At 53.4% G+C, this 25,561-nt stretch overlaps 3 protein-coding genes across 3 annotated transcripts in view; 1 reads left to right on the top strand and 2 right to left on the bottom strand.

Moving 5' to 3' along the window:
* LOC122394475 (low affinity immunoglobulin epsilon Fc receptor-like) overlaps positions 1-13,713 on the bottom strand; it is an 18,287-nt gene extending 4,574 nt beyond the window's left edge. Inside the window, exon 1 of the mRNA XM_043391362.1 lies at positions 13,654-13,713. The gene's annotated coding sequence lies outside the window, so the exon portion shown is untranslated. The remainder of the gene's footprint in view (positions 1-13,653) is intronic.
* Positions 11,902-25,561, top strand: LOC122394473 (branched-chain-amino-acid aminotransferase, cytosolic-like). The gene is made up of 7 exons (XM_043391360.1): positions 11,902-12,331; positions 15,957-16,025; positions 17,774-17,980; positions 18,316-18,546; positions 18,886-19,074; positions 23,398-23,667; positions 23,978-25,561. Exons 1-7 carry the CDS (start codon positions 12,290-12,292, stop codon positions 24,164-24,166), a joined length of 1,197 nt encoding a protein of 398 aa, XP_043247295.1. The 5' UTR covers positions 11,902-12,289; the 3' UTR covers positions 24,167-25,561.
* LOC122394474 lies at positions 19,168-21,357 on the bottom strand. The gene is made up of 2 exons (XM_043391361.1): positions 21,092-21,357; positions 19,168-20,618 (listed from the first exon to the last, which is right to left on the bottom strand). The coding sequence occupies exon 2, from the start codon at positions 20,595-20,597 to the stop codon at positions 19,419-19,421; it is 1,179 nt and encodes a 392-aa protein (XP_043247296.1). The 5' UTR covers positions 20,598-20,618; positions 21,092-21,357; the 3' UTR covers positions 19,168-19,418.

Raw genomic sequence — 25,561 nt, 5'->3', positions numbered from 1 at the left:
TGGCTAACACCGCCCTTAGAGCGCGCAACAGCGCCCTCCATTGCTCAAAACGTTGATTTGAGAGGCCGCCATGTCGGTGTCAATGGGCTCCGCTTCTCGGTTTTCGATTTCTTGTGCAAATTGAGCCTTGGTTTTTCGGCTCAAAGCAAAATTATCCCGATAAAATTATTAAGTTTTCTTTGAGCTCTAGAAAAAGCGGCAATTTTTCATCATCTTCGGGAGCTGCAGGGGGGAGGATGAATTCGCCCAAAATGCCCACCCTGGATCCTCCAGCGAGGTTTTGTGTTTTCGGTCGGACCCCCCCAATCCCAAAACCGTGGCGGAGCCCCTGGTCCGACCAAGCTCCGACCGAATGACCATGGCTCAGATGTAAGGACCACGGGATGTTTAGTGGGCAGTGGCAGTGCGGCCTGCACAGCCGTACCTATGTTAGTTCAGCAGCAGGCCTGAGAATCAGGTCTGTGGATCGAGTCGCACTAGACCTTTGCTGAGTCGGAGTTGGTCGAATTCTCGGTAGTTTTCCTGGAATTGTTGTGATGTCCCCCCACCCCACCCTGTCTCGATATCGATTACGATTGTCCCAGCGCCCTGGTTCAGTTCAGGTTAATTACCTATAGGATTAGTCATACATCATATACGTTTGGAGGACTAATTTTATAACTAATCATTGTCTTCTATTATATAGGTAGGTACCAGTACAGGCCATTGCTGAAGATAAGACGAGGTGCCTATCCGTAGTGGCTAAGGTTTGCATCTGTATCTTAGTGTAATCTGTGTATTAGTGTAATTACTGTATCTGTAAGGTAGTGTGCCAGCTTTCCTGGACCGTATGGAGTTAATGGCCCAGATAAGGAGAACCGGATTTTTAGAACTTATCCATACCTTCAAAACTCATGGAAACGTCTTAAATTCTTCAAATTTTGAGTACCCCAGTGCAAAATTCGCCCCGACGGGTTGTCGGTCGTACCCCAACCACATTTCACACCACTATGAACAATAAATGCACACACTGAAATCGCTATTACCGATAGGCTCATATTGCGGGAGCTGAACACACTCAGACTCGATGCTTTACTGTATTATCGGCAGAGGCCCAAACAAGAACCACAGAGCCAACCGCTCGTAACCACGGTCTCCCTGCCTCTCCCGGGCCGCCGACCGCCCAGCCAGCGCCAGCCCTCGACCCCGCCCGAGGGCCACGCGGCAGGGGCGGCGCCGGGCGCGGCCAGCCGGGGAGGCGCCACGGGCGGCGCCAGGCATGCCACAACGGGCGGTCACAGCCGCCCGTAACACCCCTCCCCCCTCACGGAAACAATCATACATTGAACAATGCGACACTTACGACACGCTATTTACATTACAACTATATACACAATCACAGCCTTCACCACCTCCACCACACTCATAGTCCCGCCTGGAACCTTTCAGGTGGTCGCGACACTCGGCCTGATCTGGTCACGTATGACATTGGCGGCAACATTCCCCTCTGAGCGACGCCCACATCACCAGATGGGCCAGCTCTCCCGAGTAAGTGCATTAGCGGCACCTCGAGCAGAACGCCATGCTCGTTACCACAGTCGCTCACGGGATCCACCCCCACGGCCTCACCACGTCCATTTGGACCACTCGGATCCTGAACTGGCCGCAAGTCGGTCCGACGAGGGATGAACTCCTTGAGGTCGTTGTGGTGCACGACGCGTGTCTTGCCGCGGACGTCCTGTATCCGGTAGGTAACTTCCTCCCCCGGTGTGCCTCTTCTCTCGACGATGGTCACCGGTCCTTTAAACGGCAGACCCAGCTTCGGTTTTCCTCCCACAGCGGCAGTGTGGTCTCGTACCCACACCTTCAAGCCCGTTGGGTACGCGGTAAAATTGAGTTTGCTGTCATGGCGAACCGCCATTCGAGCAGCTGATTGGGAGGAGGCTCTCCTCACCTGTGCGAAGACCCGCTTCATGTTCTTCAGCCGTTTGTTCAGGAAGGTTTCAGCTGGTATTGCGACTTCATCGGTTCCGTACATTACATCCAGAGGCAACCGAGGCTCAAAGCCATGGATCATGTAGAAAGGTGTGTGACCGGTGGTTTCGTGGAGGGAAGAATTGTAGGCCATGGCGTATGATCTGGTACTTTCGTCCCAGTCAAGGCCCTGGCTGTCGATGTATTTCGACACCATGTCTTTCAGGGTCCTCATGAAGCGCTCCACCATCCCGTCGCTCTCAGGATGATAAGGCGTTGTTCTAGTCTTGTGGATGCCGAGCCTCTGATACAGCTCACGCATCATCAGAGATTCGAATTGAGCGCCCTGATCTGTGTGAAGCCTCTCGGGAACACCAAGCTCCTGAACCCAGTGAAGGAGTGCCTCCATCACCGTTTCTGTCTTCTGATTCGGCATCGGGAAGATTCGTACGAACTTTGAGAAGTAATCCATGATCACGAGCACATATCGGTTGCCTCTTCTCGACACAGGCATCTCCGTGATGTCCATGGCTATTCTCTGGAAGGGTCGTGAGGTAACCTCGGTAACCATCGGTGCTCGTCTTTTGGGTGCCGGTCTGTACCGCCGCTGACACGGCGTGCACGAGGCACAGAAGCTCCGGATGTCCTCATTCATCCCCGGCCAGACGAATCGAGCCTTCACCCGGGCGATGGTCCGTCTGCGACCCATGTGCCCGCTCGATGGATCATCATGCGCCAGTCGGATGATCTCGGCCCGTTCAGTTTGAGGCACCGCCGCCTGGAACTGTCGACCCGAGGCAATGCCGATTACTCCATTCATGACGCGCACCTTACTCCAGTGTTTTCGCAGCACTCCCCACCCAGCGAACGCTGCAGGCCTTGGCTTCTCCTTCCTCTCGTGTGCTCTTCGGAGAGCCGACAGCGTCGCGTCACTGGCTTGCGCCTGGGCGATTGGAGGGAGGGTCCGTTCTTGGACTGATTGTGACACAGCGACTGATACAGCAGCCGGTTCCTGCGTAAGCCTTGAGAATACAGCAGTTGGAGCTACAAGAGTCACAACCGACTCAGGCGAACCGCCTTCCGTCGGCGCGGGCGAGCCGCCCACTACTGACCCCACCGTCTCCGTTCTATCTCTTCTCTCTGAGACAGAGCGACCGGGACACCACCCCTGGCCTTGGGCTTGACCAGATCGGACCGCAGACGCCATATCTGGTGGTCTGCGAGACAGCGCATCAGCGTTCCCGTGGGCCAGACCGCTGCGGATCCGAACATTGAAGTCGAAAGAACTCAGCTCGATCGCCCATCGACCACGACGTCCTGTGCCGTCTCGCTCTGCTGCGATCGATGTCGGTATGTTTGCCAGCGGCTTGTGGTCGGTCACCACTTCAAATCTGGCACCAACAGTGTACTGACGGAAATGTCTGATGCCATGAACGATCGCCCAGAGTTCCTTATCGTAAGTCGGCCATCTCGTCTGCTGCTTTGTGAGTGCCTTACTCTCATAGGCGATCACCTTTTCCTCATCTCCAATGCGTTCAGCCAGCACCACACCCACAGCAGAGTTGCATGCGTCTGTATACAGGACGAACGTCCCTTCACCTGTTGGCAAAGCCAGTACGGGAGGCGAGGACAGAGTGGACTTCAACAGCTCGAATGCAATGCGCATCGGTTCGGACCACCTGATTCGTCCCTCCTCTACTGCGGCGTCCCTAAGTGGCTTTGTAATCGCGGCATACCCCTGAATAAACCGCGCGTAGTACCCGCACAGGCCTAAGAAGCTTTTCATCTCCTCCTCAGATGACGGCTGCGGCCAGGCCAGGACCTTGTCCACGTTATGCGGATCTGGACGTATCCCTTCCTCGGAGACGAGATGTCCAAGGAAAGTCACCTCCTTGCGTGCGAATCGACATTTCTGTGCCTTTAGCTTCAGCCCAGCTTGCTGAATCCTCAGGAGTACCTCCTGCAGGGTAGCCAGATGTTCTTCCTCGGTCCTGTTGAACAAGATGACGTCATCCAAGTACACCAAACAGCTTTTGGTGTCAAGGCCTGCGAGAATCAGTTCCATCATCTTCTGGAAAGTGCCGCTGGCGTTCTTGAGACCCATTGCCATGACTCTGAACTGATGGAGGCCTTTTCCAGTCGAAAATGCCGTCTTCTCTCGATCTTCAGCCGCCAGTTCAACCTGCCAATACCCTGTGGCCATGTCCAGCGTGGTAAACCACCTCGCCCTTGACAGGGTATCGAGCGAGTCGTCGATTCGTGGGAGCGGCATGGCGAAGCCCTTCGTCACTGCGTTCACAGCCCTCAGGTCGACGCAGAAGCGGAAGGATCCATCTTTCTTGCGCACCAACACGACCGGCGAACACCACGGACTTTCGCTTTCCTCAATGACACCATCCTGTAACATCTTTTCTTTTTGTTTCTCTACCTGGTCTCGGACTTTCATGGGTATCCGTCGTGGACGTTGTTTGACTGGGACTGCATCCCCCGTGTCAATCCTGTGTTTTGTCACACCTGTACGACCAATGTCTCCCGGTCTTTTACTGAAGACGTCACTGTAGGTCTCAAATAAACCCCGTAGTTTGTTACGACCTCTCTCACTCAAGTCTGTCAGTTCTGGTGACAGGGCTTGTTGCACCTCCGGTTCCACCTCTCCAGGATCATGAGATGGATTACCTCCATCTCCACAGCTCGCCACATTGCAATCGGCACAGTCTGCCCCGGGACACAAAACACACAGGGCGTCTTCACCGCCCCCAAACGCAAGGAACGTCCCGACATCAGAGCCCTTCAAGAGACGGACGCCCTCCGCTCCGACATTCGTCAACCGGATAGGTATGGTGCCATTGGAGGCGATCACCACCACAGCCCGTGGAATCAATAGATCCTCACGCTCCGCCGTGCGGCTTGGCTCCATCATCCCACTTACCGAGCCTGCTGACGTCACAAAAGGTCCCTGGCCATCAAGTCGCTGCACCACTGCTGCTACCGTTGTTACCGAACGACCTGGTAGTGTTACTGCATCGCCAAGAATGACTCTAGCCCGCGGGGGACGGATCTCAGGGTATGTTGGAAGTGGAATCGTCATCCCTTTCATACGGATCACCCCCTTCTCATCGTCAATGATAGTTCTGTTTTGGCAACAGAAGTCACGTCCAAGGATCACGTCATAGACCAGCCCCGACACCACAGCCAGTCGTGGGCACACAATCGACTCCTCCTCCACCTGGATAGGGACATCACGGAGCACCTCAACGATGTTCAGGGGGCTACCACCAGCTCCCTTCGCGGACCGCGTCGGGGTGGTGGCCTGACAAGCCAGTTCCGTTTTCACCCGCTGCTGGAGCCCATCCCTGACCATGGAAAAGTCGGCACCCGAATCGACCAGCGCCCATACTTCGAGGCTGCCCAAGTGGACTCGAATGGCTGTTGCAGTTAATCGGGACTGGATACACGCAGCCGGCTCTTGTCCCACAGGGCCAGCTGCCCCTAGTTTTCCGCCGGCTTATCAGATGGAAGGGCTTCCCTCGACATCAGCCCCCGACGTCCACCCATTGCTGGAGGCCCCTGCTGCAGGCGAGAATGGCATGCCGCCATCCAGTGCCCAGCCTCGCCACAGAATAAACAAAACGGTTGGAGCGGGGTGGCAGCTTGTACAGCCGACTGACAGTTGCTCCGAATGTGACCCTCCTGCCCGCACGAAAAACATTTCACCCTGGTGGCTCTCGGTCCAGTTCTCGGCTGACCACGGCGTACCACCGGGCAGTCACGCCGAAAATGGCCGGGGGCACCACACCCGTAACATTTGACAGCCTCAGGCAGGTGGTCCGTCTTGGCAACGGCGAACGCCTCCAACGAAGACCGCAGCTGGCCGATCTCCTGCTGCAGCTGAGCTATCCTTGCATCCTGCTGCGACCCACCTCCTACCTCTGCATGAACAGCTGACGCTACAGCACCCAGGGGAAGGGGCCCAGTACCTGTATGCGTCGATGGGTTAGCAGCGCGTACCGCCTGGACGACCTCCTGGCGTTTATGCAGCTCTCGGATCACCGCTACAGCCGCAGACAGTGACTCAGGATTACGGTGGCACAGTTTCGTCTGGAGCCACTCATCCCGAAGTCCACATATGAACCGACTCGTCAGAGTTTTCATCACGAACGCCCTCTCTGCATACGTTTCCTCAGGACCTTTTCCCTCCCCTGACGGACCGGTAGAATGAGGGAACGCAGCCCGCCCCAGTCTCTTAATACGGTCAGCGAAGCTCTCAGCTGATTCCCCCGGCGACTGGGAGGCGCGCCCCAGCTCGGCCTGCGCCTGTAAGGGCTCGATTAACCGACCAAACCGGACCCCAAGTCCTGACTTTATCTCAGAGTACGAACTGTCACCCTGATACAGCGAATGCGCATAATCGAGTGCGACGCCATCCAGCAGAGGCAACAGCCGCTTAACTCGCTCAACGTCTCCGAGTCCCACCGTTAACGACTCGAAACGAGATATCCACCGCTCCCAATCATCTGTCTCTATACCCGCAAAACGAGGGGTTCGCGATACCAAAATAGTGTCGTTGAAATCCATGGCCAGCGGAAACAATTCACCAAATTATTCAAAACTGCACCCAGGCGGACCGCCTTATTCCTAACGTTCCCCTCAGAACAGAAAATATCGGCGTTCTATTTTCGAGCAAACCGCCCGCTTTTTGTCGAGCACAGACTAGTTACGATAATCAACATTCATGAACTAAATTTCAATAAATATCATCAAATGAAATTAATGAACTCACCCTTTGTCGTCTTCTGCAGTCCTACCGACCGCGCCAAATATTGCGGGAGCTGAACACACTCAGACTCGATGCTTTACTGTATTATCGGCAGAGGCCCAAACAAGAACCACAGAGCCAACCGCTCGTAACCACGGTCTCCCTGCCTCTCCCGGGCCGCCGACCGCCCAGCCAGCGCCAGCCCTCGACCCCGCCCGAGGGCCACGCGGCAGGGGCGGCGCCGGGCGCGGCCAGCCGGGGAGGCGCCACGGGCGGCGCCAGGCATGCCACAACGGGCGGTCACAGCCGCCCGTAACACTCATCCAATCAAGTTTCGATAAACCCGTTCATCATCATCTCCTGCGGTTTCGAACACCCCTGTTAGGTGGTGCGGTAGACCGCGCCCAAAGCCAGGGCCCCGGTAACGTGAGGTAGCCGCGTCGGGGCAGCGTGCGCTGACCCAAGCCGGGGCCGCGCGTTTTCCCGGTGTCATGTGATAGCCCGGGGCTGCCCGGGGATGCGGTAGACCGCGCCCAAAGCCGCGGCCCCGGCTTGGGTCAGCGCACGCTGCCCCGACTCGGCTACCTCACGTTACCGGGGCCCTGGCTTTGGGCGCGGTCTACCGCAGGTGGCTTCTGCTCATACTTTGTGGTGCGGTGGTGGTGCGTCGGGCCGTGCGCTCTGACTTCGGCCAAGAAAAATGCGTCAGCTGATCATTGTCATTTCTGCCACTTTCATGTGATGAGATGGGGTCATAACTTTAGAGACGGCTGTTTCATATCAATTATTTTACATAAAATACTATTTCAAACCATAAATTAATGTTCGGCAGCCAAATTAAAGAAACAATACCAATACAGGCTTACAGTTTAAATTCGACATTGTGTTGTCTACGATTAGACAGCTGATAACTCATCATCCGTACGTCGTAACTCTATAATGACCTTTGCTTATTGTCACATGTGCGCCGCATTCGTGATTGTTGCCGACGCCTGTTTGCAGGTCAGCCTACTACAGTTGTTATACATATCGAAAAACCGATAAACTTTTAGGCGAAAAAAGCACTATTTTAGGCCCATTTTTGATTTCTTTTGCGATATTAGGTAAAAACAGAAACTTCTTATCCTAGGAAAAATAAAATGGGAAATCATTGGAAGGTGGCACACTACCTTTAATCCCCGTAGGTAAATCATGGTCGTCATTGTGCGAGTAGCGCCTTCGACTCTTTAGTGTCGAACTTCAAACTTCCACCGGCTGGGATCGAACTTGACCCGGCTCGTTTCCAGCGTTGCATTAAGTCTCAGTGCAATAGGGACTCCGCGGGGGGACAGGAGTAGGATTTAAAATGTACGAAAGTCACAGCCACTACTGTGCTTGTGGAGTGTTTGTTTGTTTGTTTGATTGTTTGTTTGTTTTGTTGGGTTAGGTAGGCCCTTTCGGTCTGACGAGACCATTTCAGAGCCGGAAGGATGATAGGAATTAGGGGGAGACATTGGTCTGGGCAGGCACCCTAGTGAGTCGCCGGGGCTGAGCCCGTCCGAGGACAGGCCACCCAGTCCCAAGGTAGGTACTCACTGCACCCGGCTACGGGGTGCGCTCCCTCGGGAGCAGCGGTGCCGCTCCAAGGGAGCAGCCCGCATGGGATAAAGTTGCCTGTCCAGCCCGGAGGGAGAGTTGCGGCGTGGAGGAGAAGGATTTCAGTATCCTGATAGAAGCACGGAGCGGGTGTTAGTGGAGTGCCGGCGATTGTCATTTGTCAATATATAGTGCCCGCTAGGGTGTGTCACTAGAAACAGATCAAGCGCTTCCGCTGATTTTCCTTGTCCCTGTGTCTATGGAAGCCCATTGGTGCAGTTCTTTTTTCCATGCATCGAAAATTCGATCGGCGCGGGCTGAAAGAAGTTCGGGATTTATCGTGGCGCCCGGCGTTGCAGTCTCCATGTTTGGCGTAATGCGTTTGATGACACTAGCACCAGCCGCGCGCGTCTTCGCCTGTTAGCGTCGACAGACGCTGTCAATACGGACAGTGGCGGATCCAAGGGGGGGTCACATGGGTCATGACCCCCTCCTTGGGGCTCGGGGGCACCACAGGCCCGCCAGGGGCACCACAGGCTCGCCAGGGGAACCACAGGCCTAGCAGGGGCACCACGGACCTGTCAGGGGCACCACAGGCCTGTCAGGGGCACCACAAGCCTGTCAGGGGCACAAAAGACCTAACAGGGGCACCACAGGCCTGTCAGGGGCACCACCGGCCTCGCAGGGGCACCTTTGGCCCGTCAGGGGCACCACGTGCCTGTCGGGGACATTTCAGGCTTATCAGTGGCACCACAGTCCTGTCAGAGCCCAGGGGCACCGGCGGCCTAGCACGGGTATTGGCCTGCCAGGGGCACCACCGGCCTCGCAGGGGCACCATGGGCCTGTCAGATGCACCACTGGCCTGTTGTTGGCACTTCAGGCTTGTCAGGGGGCACCACAGTCCTTCCAGGGGCATCACAAACCTGTCAGGGGCACCTGCGGCCTAGCAGGGGCACCACAGGCCCGCCAGGGGCAACACACACAAAATAAAATATATAAAAAACAAAAAACGAAAATAGGGCACCACCAAAATGAAGTGGCCGAAATCCGATGAGTTTTTAATTTTGGGTATAGGTAGGGGCACCACTTCGATTCATGACCCTCCCCTTGGAGTTTTCCTGGATCCGCCCCTGAATACGGATGTAAGCAATGCAAACGAGACAGTATCCTCTATTTAGACAACGGTTACACAGAAAAGATGCATCTTTGCCATTCAATAGCAAAATGAATTCAACTGAATTAGCATTTGCCTACCTTGCATGGTTCAGGGGACCGATTTTCTTGCAGGCCTCCTTTGCGGAGATGTTGCCCGTCCGCACGGCTCTGGTGAACTGATACGGCAGGAGTTGGTCGCTGCTGAGGTCGGCGATGATATTGTCCGGCAGTTCCAGCTCTGGGCCGCTCACCGGTCGGAACTTCACGGGATAAAGACGGTGCACGGAGGCGCCGGCTGCCTTGCCCAACGGCCCCGTGAATGATTCGGGTCCACTGGTATTGCCGTCCAAGTTCTGGAACACTTCCCTGAGTACAAGCTCATTCGAGTGCAGCTGGCAAACAAACCAATCGGACCGTTTTCTCTTGAATAAGCTCCAAAAGTCGGCATATTCCACCAGATCTGCCCGTATTGACAGCCGCGCCATCGCAGCCTATTAGCCAGAGTGGCAACGTTTATCAGCTCATTGGCTTGATCAATGGCTTTACCCGAAATTGGCGTAAAGTTGGAGAGATATTCGTTTCCTGGTTCTGCTACATGTTAGCCACATGTTCCTCAGTTGCCCTGTAGCCGCCTCGGCCTGTGTTAGTTTGATAATGCCTTCCATCAAAGTACATGGCCTTGAGCTCAGCGTCGCTGTGTTGTTGGTCCCGCGCGGCCACTGTACTTTGTCTCACCCGGCATCTTTCTCTCCATACTTTTTCGGGTCGACCAGCAATTCTGTTTTGCCGCTCGCTACGCGACCGATATCCATCTGAAAACCGTTGATGACGGCCGCTATAGCACGGTTGGATAAACCATACCTGTCAGTCAGCTGCCAGTGCAGTGTTTGTCATATCATCATCGTTTGAGTCTTTGATGCATTCCTTCATCTCAAATTCACTTGGGACGTCTTCATTGCTGTCGTTGGTGTCGGTCGTTGCCGATGAGTCTACCTGGCCTGTCTCGTCGATATTGACGCCGTTGGGATAGGTACGGAGGTGGGAAGGACCTGCTTGACCCACGTCGCCCCTCCCCTCGTTCCGCTCCCGTCTCATTCTAAGGCTCGCAGTCTTACGTCGTTTCCTCGTCTCCTCGTAGTCCACACCACCCAGTCTCATCTTCCGAACTCCTCTCTGGTCTCGAAGGAATGCTACTTCCGCTGGCGGTACCCGGTTTTAAAGTGGACAGGTACAGCTGCGTAGATCTTTACAGCGGCAGCGGGCGATGTCAAAAAGCTTACGAAACAGACTCGCTTCAGAAAGACTTTGTTTCGTTTGTCCCTCCCGCATTCTTTTGGGCACCTTGTTCGATCGGCGAAATCTTTCGTAGATTTGCTTTACCTTCCGAACCACATTGTGCATTTGTATCGTTGGTATGTCCTCACTCGACCACATTGCAACCACCGCTTCCGCTGCTTCACGTAAACATGCAGTGACTGTCCGCTCACTTTTTCCATCCCCTGCCAAGGGTCTCACATAGTTCACTACATCTCTGTTTGTAGGCAGCTGATTTACCGGCAGCACACTGGGAGACCCGCTAACAAAATGTTTCGCCTTGCTTCGCAACGGTATCACTGCGGCACGCATAGTCCGATTCGATTGCGCCACACGCACTTCTGCTCACGCCGCAGCTGAAACCAGACTCACCCACGTTCTTCGCAAGCTCGTGTACCTCGGAGAGACAGCACATGACTCGAAAGCCGACACATTGTGTTGCCGACGGAGGGGTGATACCCGAGACCCCGCTCACGTTGCCCTCTGTCCATCCGTGCTCTCATTCTCCCTGCCTCACTCGTGATAGTCTTGCCAAGGCTGCAGCGTGATCCTATTATATGAATCATCTGTGGGTCCCTGAATGGCCTTAACACATTAAGATAACAATATGTTTCGTCCGACGTCCATTTAAACAAGAAATAGCAATCGAATTTGAACCGTCAAACGGTGTTGGCCGCTACAGGCCGACGGCGAGTCATATGGCTGGTGTTAGCGCTACGGTACGCATTGTGTTCAGTATGGAGACTTCAACGCCGGGCGCCACGGAAAATGTCGAAATTGATTGGGCCCGCGCCGCCTGAATTTTCGGTGCAGCGAAAAAAGGACAGTGCCAATGGGCTTCAATGAACCCAGGGACAAGGAATATCCGCGGAAGCGCTTGATCTGAGACAAAAATATTAGATATGACACACCCTAGACTGCCCGCCCTCAGCCCTGGCGCCTTCGTGCGGGTAAGCTGTAAGTTTCCACGCAAATATGCGTATGGCGTCATCTATAGCCCAAATAGTTCTCTACAATCTTTATAGATGGCGTGAAAGCTCGAAAGAACTCTCATTCGTGATGTTGCATGACTTATTTGATGTGATATGATTATATTTTTCTTACCTTTGTAGATAAAACTATTTTAAATAAGTTTTTATGCTTGACAGACACATTTTTAGCACGAAACTTTGCTATCCAAAAATAAAAATACTTAAAATAAAAATGAAAAGTACTATTCTTCAAGGCCACAAGGCCACTGCAAGTCAGTTATGGCGCACTACAGCCATTATTGACGCAAACAGCTTCCAGCAGCATACACAGAAGTCGTTTGCGAGTCAAGGCCATTGCGAGTGAAGCTGTGTGGGGGTGTCTCCCGTGTGCTGTGCCGGCATTTTTTCAAGTTTTGTTGAGGGTTGTGCTGGCCAAGATAACATATTGAGGAAAACATTCAGTGAATATCGGTGGTACTTGAGTCAATTTCCCGTTTGTGTCGACTGTCCGTGCGACTTTGAAGGAAGACTTCTTGTGAAGTTTTTGTGAAAAGTGTGGTCTTTAATGGCTTCAGTATATATTCCTGCTTTTAGATCTGCCAGGAAGGTGAGTTAACATAAAATGTGAAGTCTTTCATTGATTTTTAACTGATTCCTGCCATATTCTATGCCTTGCATTTTATGATTTTGTCTCATTACAATTATAGCCAAACATTTGACTTTACATCATTCTTCCATGAGGAGTTAAGGTTGAAAATAACACAAATAACTTTTGGAACTCAAATAATCATTTTCCAGGATGTTTTAGTTCTTATTTTAGGCTCAAGTTGACTCCAATCTGTCAAAATTGAAAGGTGTCAGTGCAGAATCAAGTGTTAATGCTGGGTTGTTCAGTCTTCATGTTGTGCGTGTTTGTGGTTAGCACCAACCCTGCCCTGGCATTATTGTTGCGCAGGCCACTTGCAATTTCATTTTGCACCATGTGTGGAGTGGCGATGCTGTGAACCATTGCTTGCTCCGTCCCCCTTGGTTTTCGACCTCCGCTAAGCCTTTCTAACCAGTGGACAGTGAAAGCGGGTGCCCACAGATAGTTTGACTCTTGAAATCTACCTTGGATATGCTTGGCAGGTTTCAATGGGCAAGTGTAAGAATGTTTCCAGCAATGTTAACCATGCAGTGTCCTAAAGTTTGTCAATTTGGGTGGGAAGCAACACCCAAATGAATCATTTTTCACCCACCTCCAAATTTTAAGAGTGATTTTCCACTCCCAATGAATCTAAGGAAGAAAACCTCGTATGTGGAGGTTTGTTTTACACCCTGCATCCTACCACACAGCCACACTTGTAGATAGAGTTATGCTACTGATCACTTTCTCACCTTTTTGGGTCTTATCTGGCCCACAACTTCCCACTCCCAGACCCATACCTTTTTTGGTGAGGAATTTTCCCAGCTGACACCCAAGCCAAAATGCTATTTTGGGGCACTGATCCCATGCTGCAACTATTGTGGCAATGACAAGACCATGATTTTTTTTTGTCAGTGACTGAACAATAAGCATCCAGCACAGGTCCTGTATCAGAGTGTTGATGGGCCATTCTCCCAGTGGCTGGCCACTGGCCAGTTGCATGACTACTACTGGTCAGTGCTCCTTACTGTACTGATGGCCAGCTGTATTCCCTGGGTGGGTCGTTACCACTTGCATGGTCATCTGACCCGGCCGGATAGTCAGACTGACGCGATTATTTGAACGGACCGGTTGCCAGCTGACACCATTGGGCACGCGTGTGAACTGGCCATCGGCTGTATCTCTATTATTTAATCAGATATCTGGCATCGGCTGCTGAACCCGGTTATCCGTCATTATCCATCACATTTTCAACGACTTTAGACCTCTGTCTATGACCGTGTTCTGCCTTATTACCGACTCACCCAGCACCGTTGCTCAAGTCATTGACCCTTCTCCTGGCTTGACTTGTGCGTCCTAGCTCGAGCACCAATAACTCAGCTGTCACTAGGCCTAGCCAACTGTCCGAGTCACGTGATTTCACCGACCGTCCTGTCATTGAATGTATTACCTACCCTGGTTCTGTCACATGATCGTTATTTTGGGAATCAATGAGTGACGCAGCGGTGTCCGATTTTTTCGTCAGGGTGTTCTGTGAGTCCAGAGAGTAAATGCTGCCCTACATAGGGGCGGGATAACAAAGTCCCTAGCTGCATCGTAAATGCATCGAAGTTGCATCGCAGTTGCGTTACTACAATACCGACCGTTGCTAGTTATGCAAACGATAAACCAATCTGACGTGCTCTCGTGCTCGGGCGGGTCAGCCACCGCCAGGCTTTCGCGTGTGCCTACCAGGGCCCTGTTTCACGGCGGAGCGCTGCAGTGCGCTGCGCGCGTCGGCGCGTTGGGTTTCCATGGCAATATCAACAAACTTCCCTCTGACGCTACGCTATGACGTCATCGCAAAACGCTAGCACCGCGGCGCCAGCACCATCCGCACGCTAGCAGTATTCGCACTCAAACTTCTGTCCAATTGGTACTAGGTTCTTCAAGGTCTGTGTTCGAAACGCGATTTACCATAAGCTAAAGGATCGCACGCCACGTCATTCGAGTGACGTCGGAGGTATGCCTCAGCTCCCAGCGCGCTGCAGCGCGCGCAGCGTCGGGCGGTGAAACAGGGCCCTGGCGTCAGCCGGCGCGGGAGCGTTGGCAGGCTGCCCGCCCCGGCCCGCCCCTCACAGCTGCACCGGTCGGGCAACGTCGCATGTGCGCCGCGGAAGGCGGGGCCGAGGCACATTTGCCGGTCATCGGCTCGCGTTGCGAGTTGCGACATCCCCTGACACGTGCGCATTGGCGTCACACGCAGCGTATCGTGGGTGTTTTATTACTTGCATTTGATAGATTGCCATCTTGTCTCGATCGCTGATGGATGTTTGAAAGTTGCCCGCTGATGCAGGAGTAGTTTGTTCGGGAACGCATGACTCAGTTTGGACACAGTTTATTTGAATAGTCTTTTGCTTTCAGGGAAGTACAACTGAACATCGGTTAGGTTCTGTGTTTAGGTCTAAAATGGACTAGGGTTTTGATGCAATTGAATTATTGTTTGTTTGTTTATTGTTTACTTCAATATAGCACTAACGGGCAGATACCCAGTAATAGGTGCAGCCTTGCATAAAACTCATAAATAGACATACACATACCACAACACATAAAAATACAACCGCAAACACAGTAAAATCTGATAACTGACCGGCGTGCCAGAAATGGTTACAAGAATACCGTCAGCCGTCAGACTCCCATCACATGCCGTTTCACTCTTGTTCTGAATTCCACTGCGCCGCTCTCCCAGACATCCACATCTCTGTTCACATCAAGAAAAGCGTTACTTGCCTTTGGTATGCGGTTGAAGGCGCAGGAACGAACAGTTTCAACGCGTGCAGATGATAAACGTGATATCATGCTGCTGGTATCATGCATGATAGGATAGTCCAAGGAAACTCCTACATGTACGCGGCAGCGGGCACAGAGTCAAACTAGGAACTTTTCCTGGAACGTTCGGTGCTTTTCATATGTGTTTGAGCCGTTAAAGCCCACACCACGCTGCGATATTCCAGAATTGAACGGACGTTAGCGAAGTTAGTCGACATGATGGCACGATAGTTCGTCATACTGAAAGAACGGCCCCGCTTTCCTGTTGCGTATGTGCGCATGAGCAGTCCCAGAGCCATGTTGGCCTTCCGTACAGTGCGGTCGACATGCTCGCCAAACGTGAGCTTCTGGTCTAAGAATACGCCCAGATCTCGCATCACTTGAACGCACTCGAGCACAACATCTCCGATCACTTAAGCTGCCATTACTGAATTGCGCCGCATTGTCAGACTCAGCACCTTACACTTATTCGGAGTCAGGGTCAGGTTCCACATATCTGACCACGAACATAGGGAGTCCAGCTGAGTTCGCAAGAAGTCTAAAGTTTTGCCGTTTGGGAGGGCAGTTGCCGTTTTTGCCCTCCCCTGGATCCGCCACTGCTTCCCCGAACCACTACTCTCTGCTTTCTTTCAGACAGGTGTAAGAGAATCCAAATAAAATGTATTCGATTGGAAAGCGGGCTTTCTTAGGAATTCATTTTCACCATTGTAAGGTTGACTTGAAAATTCGTCGGCAAACTGCATCAACTCATCATGGCTGGGGTCTTGCAATCATAACCGAGTTGTTGTTCTGTTTTCAGATCCTGAGTGTGCAGCACTGCTGCTCGTGCAAAGCAGCTCGACATGTGTCATTCAACAAAACATTCAAGGTGAGTGCGCTGAACTCGCACCGATTTTCTGTTTCCTTGTGTGAGTTTTGAACTACACGTGCCGTTTGCATGCTCCCTGGATCTTTAAATGCACGATTTGTGGATTTATGTATGCTCTCACTGGCCCACTGACTGCCATCGTAAATTCAATGAATGTATCGCATTCTGCTTCGTCACCCAGAGTCCGTTTTCCCAACGCATCGCTCCGCCGACCGTCTCTGAACCTCACCTCGCCTCACCCCGCTCACTGACGATATCTGGGCCACGCGCTGTGTGACGTCACGGATGGGGTCTCACCGGTGCACCGTATACCGGCGAACCGGCCGGACCGGTGACGATCTGACGGCGATCTCCACCGCCAGCTCGCGACACGTGCGCCACCCGGCTGCGTGGAAGGACAATGAAAGCAGTTTGCCGCCAGTGGCGCACTTTTCTGGGGCGATGGAAGGTGACCGGCTAAAGTTCTACCTTGCTTAACGGAGTCTGTCATTATTTAACGACAGTTTTTGACGTTATAGCTCCTGGTGGTTGGACTGGTTTGGGATAGGTGAAACTTGCGTGAGATGTTCGTTTTTCGGAAGTGTGGCTTCAGAGGACCGGACAGTGTAGTTATTTCTGGAAAACGACGCACCCCGTTTTGTATTAATTCTGATAATGACGCTCCAATTATTAACGAAGTGAAATTTTTTATCTTTTTATCAACGAATTACAATAACGAGTTCTAACTCATTGCAAGCAAACACCTTTTAGAGTAGATTTTGCTGCACACGGTAACCTTGTGTACGGCCAGAGCTCAGAGCTATTCCGCGTTGTTCTTTCGACCAGTGCATTGGGTAGTGTCGCTGTCGCTAGGTGGTAGAAAACTGGGCGTCTGGTCTGGTGACTGGTGACCTTGTCTGGTCGGTCGGGCCTTCCCGGTTGGATCGATGACCCTTCACGGTAGGCTGGGGGTCAGCGAGGCCCTCCTAACCGGACAAAAAAGGCTTCGTAACACCGTTCCTGACAGCCGCCTGGTCAACTGATCCTGATGGCAACATTGGTGTAGCTGTAGAGGATGCTGGTACCACTGCCGGGGAAAAAAAATGTATTATCAATATGCGGTCCTGCGACTTTCACGCCTCAGTTGTTTATTCAGAGGCTGTATGATATAATGTGCCGTTTTTATTACTACTCTGCATGGTGTTAAACTGGTTCCGACCAGCCGCGCGTGTCGCCATGATTTGGCGCCGGTTGGATACGGGGCAGTGGGCCAGGTGTCAGCGGCTGACCCATCTGTCAGTCGGTCGTTGGACGCCGCAGTGGCTGACAGTCCCCCTCCCCTCCCCTCCGGCCCTCTCAGTCGTAACTCAGCTCAGCACGGTAGCGACGCGCCCTGTGGATGGTGGGGCGCTGGGGAGCGCTGCTTATAATGCTCAAATTATGAAAAGTAGCCCGGCTAGCCCAGCAACGGTGTCTCAGTGATCGGCATTGCGCAGCTATGCTTCTAATAAATTTCTTTAAAAAAAATAGTGGCCATATGAACCACATTTGTTAACTAATAGAATGCGGTTCTTAATGGAAGCACTCGGTAGCGATATGATATTCAAGGTGACACATTTATGTGAGTGTTATCTGACTTCCTTGGTTCCGTAACACCTTCTACTTAAATCTGACGTCACCAATCATGTCCCCTGACCTGACGTCATCAGTCCAACCCTTCAACATCTCCAGTGCTGTCCCCTGACGTCCTCTCTGCGCCTTGTCCCCAGTTCGAGGAGATGGACATGGAGCTGGCCACGCCGGACCAGCTGAAGCCGAAGCCGCCCGTCTCCAGCCTGGTGTTCGGCAAGCACTTCACCGATCACATGCTGACGATTGACTGGTGCGCGGCCAAGGGCTGGGCCAACCCGCGCATCACGCCCCTCCAGCCGCTGGCCATCCACCCGGCCGCCAAGGTCCTTCATTACGCCCTTGAGGTAGGTGCTGTGCGGACTTCAGCGGTGGTTGTACCCAGTGGGTGGTGACTGATAACTGTGGTGCTACCTGTTGTATGCATCATTGTGTAAATTGGTATGGAAGAACAAATCTGTTGAAAATCGGTCCGGTTTCCATGATCAATTATTGAGAAACATTTTTGGGTGTGCTCATTACAATTCCTCAGTCCTCACTGGGGTGTTTATGCCCAGTTTGTTGCATGTCCGTCGTGTGACTCATCAAGGCCGGCATATAGTTGTAACTTACCTTTCCTGCTTACCTTGAAACCAGTAGTATTTTTATCGTCTCATACCCCGCTCTCCGTCTCCGTCCCCAGCTGTTCGAGGGTATGAAGGCGTACCGGGGTGTGGACGGTCGGATCCGCCTCTTCCGACCATCGCTCAACATGGATCGGATGAACGCCACGGCACAGCGGGTGGTGCTGCCCAACTTTGACGGAGCCGAGCTCACCAAGTGCATCAAACGCCTGGTGGCCATCGACCAGGAGTGGGTGCCCCACTCGACCGCCTCCAGTCTCTACATTCGGCCGACGCTTATCGGCACAGAGGTGAGTGAGGGCGAGGGAAAGGGTGTGATGGCGCAAAATGACGTTACAGTCGGTGCGTCCCTAACCCCCAACAACAAACGGAAAGGACGTAATGTGGTGGGGATAGAAGTATTGAGAATGAGTGGAGAATGGGGCCAGTGGTCTTTGAGGCTATATCGTTGAGAGCTTTGAGGCTTTGAGGCTAGTTCGAATATACGGCTGGTAGAAATTAAATGCAGACGGCTGATTAGGTACATGCCTTCTTGATGATAACTGAGACTCACTGTTTAGTGACAGCCAAGTTATATGCATTCGACAGGCACCAGCTATTCGTTTACTGGCCACTGTTTTACCCGGCAGCCGACACTGGGTGTCTCGGCGTCCAACAACGCGGTGCTGTACGTCATCCTCGGCCCGGTCGGACCGTACTTTGCCTCGGGCTTCAAGCCGGTCTCGCTGCTGGCCGACCCGGCGTACATCCGCGCGTGGCGCGGCGGCTGCGGCTTCGCCAAGATGGGGGCCAACTACGCGCCCACCGTTATGGTGCAGGTCAGTGATTGGGGTCGGGAGGGACTGTGTCTGATAACTGAAACTACTAATGGTACAAACTGGTGCTGCTGCTGAATGGACTAAAAAATGTGATGAGTATGTGTCTTTTTTTATTATACATTTTCGGTATTTCTTGCAAGCATCCTTTGGCGTTTGAGGCTGGATTGTATTCTATCGAGTATCGAATAATGGCATCAACGGCATCCTCTTTTCCTCCTTTTTTGGTTCTTCGCACGGATTGCATTCCGTTCTTTCCGTTCATTACCGTAAATGGGCTCGATCTCGGAGCTTGTATACAAAAGAGTTCATGTGGAGTGCGCCGTCCATGTCCATCCACGGACCCTTTACATACCGAAGAGTTGACGAACCCTGGCGGCGTCTCCGCTGATGAGCACCTCCACAAACCGTGCCACTTCGTCCGCCAGCTGAGCCGCTCGCAGCTCCTCCCGCAGTCTGTATTCGGTCGGCACTGCGAACCAGAACTGCTCCAGCCGTCGGGCGCGCAGTGCCTCCTTCAGCCGCCGGAGAACGCCCACTGAGGCGGGCAGCAGGCGCGTCTCCGTGCAGTGCTCCTCGCGCCACCAGAACGCTGCCTGCTTCAGCTGGAACGAGGAGGCGCGGAAGCGGTCGTGCCAGTCGTGGACGCTGCTTAGTGTCTTCAGCAGTCTGATGACCCGCTGTAGCAGCGGCTGGGTCTCCAACAGAACCATCTCGAGCCGTGGCGCGTTGGCGCTGAAACTCTCCGCCCCTCCGCTGCGCCCGGGGCCCGGGTACAGGTACCACACGGGCTGTCCGCCGGGCGGAACCAGCGGCGTACCACAGGGCCGCAGAGCCGCCAGTCGGAGCACAGCGTCCCCAGCGGGTGGCACCGGCAGCTTAGCGGTCAAGTCCACCTCGATGTTAGCTCCGCTGTAGTCAGTCAGATTGACCCCGGGCGCGCCTCGTGTTTGGTACACCACCGGACGCAGATCGGGATGCTCTTCAGCCGCCTTTCGGAGCGCGTACAGCACACGATCGGTCATCCACGCGTGGAACTTCTCTGCGTCCAGACGGCCGTCTACTGTCAGCATGTGGACGAGGTCCTCGGGAAGATGGTCTCGGTCCGCGCCGGGGCGGAGCTGTACCACAAACCCACCCTTACCGTCACCGCGCAGGTCGAACTGGCGCAGCGGCTCCGCGCTCAGCATCGTGTACATGTCGAAATCGGCGACGTTTGAGACGCGCGTGTGCTCGTACGCGCCGCCGTCGTGTTCCACGGTGGCTCCGGCGAACAGCGGCGAGATGCGGCGCAGGTGGGATACTGCTATGCCAATGAAACGCTCGGCTATGACGCGGCGCAGGCGGAACGTGATTTCGCCCTCGACGGAGCGCTGGGAGGCGAGGACCTCGTGTAAAACCTTCTCGGGAGAGAGATGGGCGAAAGACGGGACTCCACCGGGGTCTGGGAGATCAGAGTCGTTCAGCAGCGCAGAGAACGCCAGCAGAAGCAGCGGAGCGGCCACCGCTGTTACTGCCGCTGCCATTGCGGCTTCCGCTCTTAGCTCCTGTCAAAGAAGGCGTCTGGGGTTAGGGACTGAACGACGATGGTGCGCCTGGCAACTGGCGAGACGCCGTGCGTATATTTAGTCCACAGTGGCAGACTGGTGCTTGGCTGGGAGTGAGTTCCCGGACCTTCCCCGGCTGACAACAGAGAGAAGGGACCTAATGATAGCTCCGAGGTGGAGAGAGACCTCTGCCAACTGACCTTAATTCAGCCGCTTCCTAACAAGTTGTTTGAAGACGTTAAGCTATGTTCAGATGCTTCTGACTTATGACTTCCATGGACGAATATTATCGTGGCCAGTGGTAACCACGGATAAGACCTACGGCGTCAAAATTTGCGATGAAGATATGGTTGACCGTATCGGACAAGACCAGTTCTTATCCAGCAAGTTCAAAGAGATAAAAAAAAACACCAGCATCTGTGATTATTTTCGAGACACATCGTCCTACTTCAGGTACATTATAGCGTCCTTACCTGGGTGTCTGGTGTCCCGTCGCTCCTCTAACCAGCCTGCAGCCTTCCAGGCGGCTCTGACACGACTGAGGTCCATCCCTTGTTCCTCCGCATGGACTCTCGGGTCATCAGAGTCGTCCTGTACCGCCTCAGCCGAATTTGCTGCCATATGTGAGGTCAATGAGTAAATGTGTATAACGTCCACTGGGTTCTGTCAATGATCCCGTGCGAACCTGGGTTCCTTGTGGTCGAGGGTGTTGAGGTTGCTGGTATGAATGGTAAACTGTGGTACGGTGCGGTGTCTCGGGCACGAGATGTGATTTGTTATGTCAAGATCGATGCAGTTTGTGATATTTTGCCCAGTTCGCTGTGAAGGTGACCTACATTTTCATAGTTTGTGCTTGGTTTGCGAAGCGACGTCGCTGTTGATGATACGTCGCTGTTGATGATGTTGATGAGACCCTCGGTGGTGATACGATGGATATTAGGATTTTCTTTACAGGTTTGTTCGCTTCCTTAGATAGGTTTTGATACAGTGCATGTCAGTTATTTGAAACCAATAACGCGGACACAATATCGTGTTAACGCTATGTAGTTTTACTGTAATGTCTCATCCAAACCTCACATCCAGTCCTGCAAGCTGCTTTTGCGCCGTATCGTTGACTGAAAATAACCTGGCCTCCCGGCCATATCTGCAGCCGGGGGAGTACAGATTTACCCATGGGCCGGACGGTACTGCGTAGGCAGTAGCTCTGGTGCGCTTCGGAGATGGACGTTGACGCGCTATCGCGACAGAGCTCAATTACATGGCCAGATGAATCTACACAGGAAGATACCATGTTGTTGATCCCCGGATTGGCCGAGATGTTATGCAGGTATCCGGCTATGTGGCCACGTCAAGCTTTCTTTTAAATATTGCCTTTGACGGTCGATATTGTTTCGTCAGGCGGAAGATAAAGTACTGTTTGCGACCTGCGCAATAGCCCTACTGTTCAGGTGACCTGCGCAATACGTTACGCCCCAAGGCCTAAACAGATCGCTTTCGAAACATTTGTACTTAGTGTATATGGTTGGCAATTGGCATGCCACGACATTACAGTAGTGATGTTGGTGGTATACGAGCATATGCGAGTTTCGATCAAGAGTAAACAATGTCTCAAGATCACTGTTGCATGTTGCATGGGTCATCCTAAGTGCGAAGATGCTGCAAACTGCTGAATGACATCACCATGCTATTCAAGCACGCAACGAGTTTAATCGACATGATGAAAATCGTTTCTATTTGTGGATGTTGACTCAGTCAGAGGTGACCTCTACTTCAGAGTCCGGTGACTTTGACACACACACCACACCTTTGGGATCGTGGCGGCTGGGATCAGACACGGCCGCGCACCGGGGGCCGGGCCCGGTCGATGTAGCTAGCTGGCACTCTGCCAGTTGGCAGCGGTCCGGTGGGCTCGTCCGGACGAGCCTCCAACCCCCGGTGGGGGAGGGGACGGGAGGGGCGGGGCCAGGAGGTGGCGTGATGTGGCCGGGGAGCCGAGTGGTCAGACGGTCAGGGACACTGCCCGCGGGCCCTGCCGTTCACCGCGGAACGGCGGGGCGGAGTGGGAGGGTTGTGCAGGATGTGAAAGGGCGGTGTAGTTTGCACGAAGATGCAGACTGTTGACAGAGCTCTCAGTTGATGATAAGTGGTTCGTGGTGAGACTCTCAGCTAGACTTTCATTTTACGACGTGCAAAGCTGGCACTTGAAACACTTCATTTGGCACTGATTTCAGCTCGATTTGTTTTGCTCCATCACATTCAAATCTACTTGGTTCCGTTTAAGAATGTTCAACCAGGAATGACAACTCGAACGCATTCTATTCAGAATGATGGCTATCTTACGCGGATCGAAATGACTAACAACGTCAAAGTCAGACGACGTATGCTCATTACTGATAAGCGGCGTGTACCTGCAGTTCCTGAAGAAAAATAAAACACTGACGATGACAGATGTTGTGTAATCCTTCGCTGGTGTAATCCATCTGTGTTTATATTGTTATGTGTATTTTACCAAGGCTGACGGTACACCGCGCATGGTTATGTAACTCAAACGTAGCTTTCCATCTTTTTTGCCTACCCATGCCCTTTTGAGCTATGTATCCTTAACATTTGTCGCGCCTGGTTCAAGGCTGTCCACTTGATATGACCTTGGTCAGATCCCTCTACGGTTGTGTCGTCAACCCATCTGAAGCCACCCATATATGTAAAAAGTCGCACCCCTAATGATCCGTTCAGGCTCAGCCGTGTGACAAAATCCCTCTTTCTCTGGCTATGCCGACAGAAAGTAGCCGAGAAGCAGGACCTCCAGCAGGTGATGTGGCTGTACGGAGAGGACCACGAGATCACCGAGGTGGGCACCATGAACATCTTCTGCTTCCTGACCACCGAGCAGGGTGACCGGGAGCTGGTTACGCCGCCTCTGGATGGCGTCATCCTGCCGGGAGTGACGCGCCGCAGCATCCTGGACCTGGCGCGCCAGTGGGGAGAGTTCACCGTCTCTGAGCGCCGCCTCACCATGGGAGAGTTCGTCAGGGCGTCCGAGCAGGGCAGGGTAAGTCCGAGGGGGAGAGGGGAGAAATCAGAGGGAGGAATGGAAAAAAGGAGGGGAGGAGTCAGGCTGTGAATGGAATGTTTAAGTTGTAGACGTCTGATGGGAATAATGAAGCAGAGTCGCGAGCTGTTCATGTAATCGAGTGGCCGGAGGTGTGCATTTTTTTTTTAATTCATTAGTTACCGTATGGATACCGTTATTAAACACTCTTCTTCACTCTGCCAGCCCCCAAGTCCCGTGATCCCTCGAACCCCGGCCCGTGCGCGGCCTCGCTGAACGGTCCGGCTGACGGTGGCGCCTCTGGCGGCAGGTGATTGAAATGTTCGGCGCCGGTACGGCCTGCGTCGTCTGTCCCGTGGAGCGGGTGCGGTACATGGACCGCGACATTGTCATCCCGACGCCGGACGGAGACGCCTCGCTGGCCCACCGGATCCTCAGCACTCTCTCCGACATACAGTACGGGCGTGTCGAGCATCCGTGGAGCGAACCGATCGACTGAGCTGCGCCGGCCGGGCCGCGGTGGGTCCGCCGGCGCGCTGCGGTACAGCACCGCGCCGCGAGTGGTAGGACCGTCAGCGGATGGGCGGGACGGCAGGCTGCGGCTCGGTAGGTAGCGCTCTATAAGCCGGATTCTGGTAGAGAGGGCCAAGTGCGGCCGCTCGGCGCTCACATGTGAGCAGGCCGGCGGCTGGCGGCTGTGAGAGCGGCAGCTGTTCTCACCGCGTGAGAGCGGAGCCGCGTAACGTGCAATACTGTGGGACGGACAGCGAGAACGGGTCAGGAGTGCAGGCGGAGGCGTTTTACCGGAGCAGGGAGGGGCGGTCGGTCGGCCGCCCGCGGGTACCGGCGGCACCAGCCTGTGGCGCCGTGTGGCAGAACCGGAATAGTCGGCAACGAGCCGCCGGCAGAAATGCTCATAGTGTCAATACTCGCAGGCAACGTTTTTCCTTTTGGATTGTGACCTCTAGTGCCGCGTGAATGCTATTTGATGCCAGGTCTGCCAGATGCCTGGTGGGCAGCACGCTCACGAACTTTTCTCGAGTGCGAGTCGAGAGGTTGTATATCTCAGCGCGAGACTGTGAACAAATTGACGGAGCTGAATCCTTTGTCGTCGTAGTCTTGGCGTTGACTTTTTGTAGCATTTTCGTTGTAGATGTGATGTTTTATAGGTGTTTTTAATGTGCGTTTTCTGTTGTCCATATCGGTTTCAGCCCATGTGTTTCATAGGTAGTGTAATGACCGGCTGGCGTGCTTAAGAGATTACTCTACGTATAGGAGGCTGGTCTTTCAGACTTAATTCTGACGGCTATTGTAGGGTGACCGAAACGAGACCAATAGTGCGCCAAGCGCCGGCACTACCACACGCATCAGAATCCTGTGCAATGTTTGAGTCAGGTAGAATGGAGTTCTTCTGTTTTTGAGAACATCTGTTTTTCTGGGTAGTGGAGGCGGACGAGTTTTCCTTATGTCCGAACGAGCTATGGATCGTCAGTCTACGTTTGAGCTAGACGACATAGACGGCTAATTTATCCGTCCTTGGCGGACCTGGGTCTACAGCAGCGCCTCTGTACGCAAGTAGGCACACTAGGGGTTACAGCAATGCTCGCCAGGTGGTAAGTGCCAGTGGTGCGTTGGCACGAGTTTCGGCTCCAGTCTGAGTGTAGTTAATGGCGTTAATGGTTCGGCGTTGTGTTATTGCCGTGTGCACGCCAAAAGACATGTGTCGTGAAGGTTTGTGAGAGGAGGTTGCCATCGTGAGTTGCTACGAATTGGGTGAGATCCAGTGACCTGATACCAAAGGTCGAGCTGCACTTCGTTGCAACATTTGTAAATGATGTACTAATTGTGGTGTAGGTAGTTCGCTACTAGAGATAAATAAACTGAATCTCGGACA

Source organism: Amphibalanus amphitrite, unplaced genomic scaffold, assembly GCF_019059575.1.
Source record: "Amphibalanus amphitrite isolate SeventyFive unplaced genomic scaffold, NRLGWU_Aamphi_draft 000594F_arrow, whole genome shotgun sequence".
Taxonomy (NCBI): Eukaryota; Metazoa; Arthropoda; class Thecostraca; order Balanomorpha; family Balanidae; genus Amphibalanus; species Amphibalanus amphitrite.
This window is presented reverse-complemented; position numbering and strand designations above follow the sequence as displayed.

What these genes read in the sequence shown, in the direction of transcription:
- LOC122394473 (XM_043391360.1), top strand. Translation starts at nt 12,290, where the DNA reads ATGGCTTCAGTATATATTCCTGCTTTTAGATCTGCCAGGAAG. An exon ending in CTTTTAGATCTGCCAGGAAG is followed by an intron (nt 12,332 to 15,956) that starts GTGAGTTAACAT and finishes TTCTGTTTTCAG; the next exon opens with ATCCTGAGTGTGCAGCACTG. An exon ending in CGCCCACCGTTATGGTGCAG is followed by an intron (nt 19,075 to 23,397) that starts GTCAGTGATTGG and finishes CTATGCCGACAG; the next exon opens with AAAGTAGCCGAGAAGCAGGA.
- LOC122394474 (XM_043391361.1), bottom strand. Translation starts at nt 20,597, where the DNA reads ATGGCAGCGGCAGTAACAGCGGTGGCCGCTCCGCTGCTTCTGCTGGCG.